At 35.6% G+C, this 3,325-nt stretch overlaps 1 protein-coding gene across 1 annotated transcript; it reads left to right on the forward strand.

The window, feature by feature from the left end:
* Positions 1 to 709: 709 nt before the first annotated feature.
* Positions 710 to 1,078, forward strand: LOTGIDRAFT_145809 (hypothetical protein; the record flags this gene model as incomplete). The annotated part of the gene is made up of 1 exon (XM_009060852.1): positions 710 to 1,078. A coding segment is annotated over one exon (369 nt), but the record flags the coding sequence as incomplete, so codon positions are not given.
* Between the last annotated feature and the right edge of the window lie 2,247 nt (positions 1,079 to 3,325).

Below are 3,325 nucleotides of genomic sequence, written 5' to 3' on the forward strand. Positions count from 1 at the left end.
TAGCAGTAAAGTTCTTTCGTGTTTTTCAGATATGGGTTATATAAATGAAATGGTGGTCAGGATAGCTGTCAGGTCAACTAGCTGTTGTTTGTATTCAGGTATTGTTTTAGTTATATACTCAGTTTTGGAAAAGGACTAATGATATCTTTTATCAAGACTATAACATCTGGTATTCTAGTCTTAAAGTCTGTTTAAAGGGGATGTATTAAGAATAAGAGCCTACAAAATGGTGAATTAATTTATCTCCCAGAGGACAATTGGAAATGAAATGAAAGGAGTTTTACGTCCTACTTTTCTGAAAAAAAAAACAATTATTGGAGAAACACATACTAATTTTGCTTCAAATTTAAGCAGTAATAATGATTCCATAAAGCTGTGTAAAGCTATAAGTAAAGATTTGTATTATTATTTTTCAGTCAATCTTTCACTGGGTGTTATGGCTAAAGTTGTAGAGATATTAGAATTTAAGATAGATGAAAGAATGAATGAATGAAGGAAAGAATGAATTAGAGAAAGGAAAAGATTGATCATTCATTGATGGCGTTGAATACGAATCGAGTAAAAAAATGCTGTAAATGTTTTCACGGTGACAACAGGAAGTATTTGTCCTGTCTTGAAGTACTTAGAAATCATAAAATAACGAGGATTAGTCTGCCGCACCGATTTTGTGGAATCATCATGCAACAATAATGTTAGATTAGGATTTGTCTGCCGCCCTGATTTTGTAGAATCATCATGCAGCAATAATGTTAGATTAGGATTTGTCTGTTGCCCTGATTTTGTGGAATCATCATGCAGCAATAATGTTACATTAGGATTTGTCTGCCGCCCTGATTTTGTAGAATCATCATGCAGCAATAATGTTAGATTAGGATTTGTCTGCCGCCCTGATTTTGTAGAATCATCATGCAGCAATAATGTTAGATTAGGATTTGTCTGCCGTCCTGATTTTGTGGAATCATCATGCAGCAATAATGTTACATTAGGATTTGTCTGCCGTCCTGATTTTGTGGAATCATCATGCAGCAATAATGTTAGATTAGGATTTGTCTGCCATCCTGATTTTGTGGAATCATAATGCAGCAATAATGTTACATTAGGATTTGTCTGCCATCCTGATTTTGTGGAATCATAATGCAGCAATAATGTTAGATTAAAATGTTCTGATGTAAAGTTACCTTTGCTAATGGCTTTGACTGTTTTAAATGTGAGAAATATACTTCTGAAATAAATTGTTTATCTCTATAAAAACTGATTCTTTTTTTTCCAGTTGAACCACTGCAGATTGAACTTGAGGCTACAAAACCGGGATTTTATTTCATTTGATTTGATCATGCTTGTTTTCTTGGCTTTGCTGACAGTGCAGTCTGGAAAATTGACCCCCCTTTTGTAAGAAGAGGTTTTGTAAATTTTGTATATGTATGGGAGACACAGATAACATCAATTTGCATCATTTGATTGCAAGAACCAGAGACGTCTGACTGAAAATTTTAGTAGAACAAATCGATGCTATCAGTGTAATACAAAAAGTTTGCAAAACCAGAATACTATTCCTTTTTTGAACAATTTTGTCGTTTATATCAGATCTGAACGAAGGGTTGCCAGATCTTAGTCATCCGTTTTAAATTGAGTGCTCAAATTACCAATAGTTGCCAGATCTTGCTAATGCCAGATTTGTGGCAGACCTGGGCAACTTGAGTATTGCATCCCAAGGAATTAAAATACGATTTGAAAGCAAACATACACCCACACAGTAGAATGATTGATGGAAGCTTTCGGAAAGAAATGAAATATAATGAATGGAGTTTTACGTCCTACATTTCTGCACCAAGTGGGCTAATGAAAACGGACAACGCCATGCAAATAAAACATGCTGACACACAATTAAAACAGGGTTTGGCCCAGACCTTTAAAACACTTGAATTGACATAATGATAAAAAGGTCTCGTCAATATACAATATAGGAACATATTTGTAAGCAAAGATATTTATCAATGAAAAATATATTCTTCATTCACTTCCAAAATCGTATTAGATGTATTCTCCGGCTTCCAACATTGGAAAAGTGTTTCTAGGTGGGGTGGGGGCGTTTGAACAGAACTACTGTCTTGTAGTGTGCAATGAAGGAAATTTTGACAGGAAATTCAAAATTTCACTGCATTTTGTCAACAACGGATTTTCTAGGTTGAATTAGAATGTCGTGCCTCGCAGTATGACAGACTCTACATCCTTCAGATCGGTGCTATGGAAAGAGAATTGACTGATGCCATGCCTTGTGCCTTCTAAAGCTATGCCATCAGTTTCATACTCTGACAGAACGCTTTATGGTCTAAGGGAGGAAACTCAATTTACTATGATTACAGGAATTGTAAAGAGGTTTTTAAAAAAATTATTTGCGTAGGAGACACTGATAGTATCAATTTTCACCATTCCAATTTCCAATAAAACGTTTGCGGTTCCTGTAATTCCACTAGATATAAGTGGTTTATGACGTTATCACACAAGGCTCTTCGCGATTAGTGGCATCATCAGATACTCATTTTTTGTGGAATTGCAGGAACCACAGATGTCTGACTTTAAAGACTTTTAAGTAAATCTGTCAAAAATGCTATGCGTTTGTTAACTGTTACAGTGTGTTTAGTTACAAGGATTCAGATTTTACTTAAGGCATGGGCCATGGAATCATATTCAATTTGGTGGGGAATTTGAAAGGAGCCTCTGAGAGTTTTTATGAAATGAAATAAATGGAGTTTTACGTTCTACTTTTCTACACCATGTGGGCTATTGAAGACCGGCCACGCCATGCAGGGTGCAATGAGGGAAATTTTGCCATGTATTGACCTACTCTTTTTAGATTTCCAACTGTCGAGGGATCTCTAACGTACACAGCCTGTAGCTCACGGGAACTAACCTCAGAATAGAGGTTTTGCCCCCTCCCCCCACTCTCAAATTTTTATCATAAGGCATTGTGAAATCATTATCTGTGTTCCTCTTGGAAATTCCTAGACCAATACCCCCTCCCCCTCGCCTAATTACATCATAGAAAAGCCACTTAACACAAGTTTATGCATTTCTATTGAACGCATTTGACTGCTGAGAACATTAACCCACTTACAAAATAAACAGACAATAACAAATACGTGGAATATTCAAGGTCACATGAGATCAAATCAAGTGAATACACAAACACAAAAAAAATCCTCAAGATGTTCGAACAATGAATAAGGAAAATATATACCTGTTCAAGGTATACACTATGTTATGTTATTCTTTTATTGTTTAGTCATACAGTGACACCTTTACTGTTTAGGGGTCGACATTGTAC

Source organism: Lottia gigantea, assembly GCF_000327385.1.
Source record: "Lottia gigantea unplaced genomic scaffold LOTGIsca_449, whole genome shotgun sequence".
Taxonomy (NCBI): domain Eukaryota; kingdom Metazoa; phylum Mollusca; class Gastropoda; family Lottiidae; genus Lottia; species Lottia gigantea.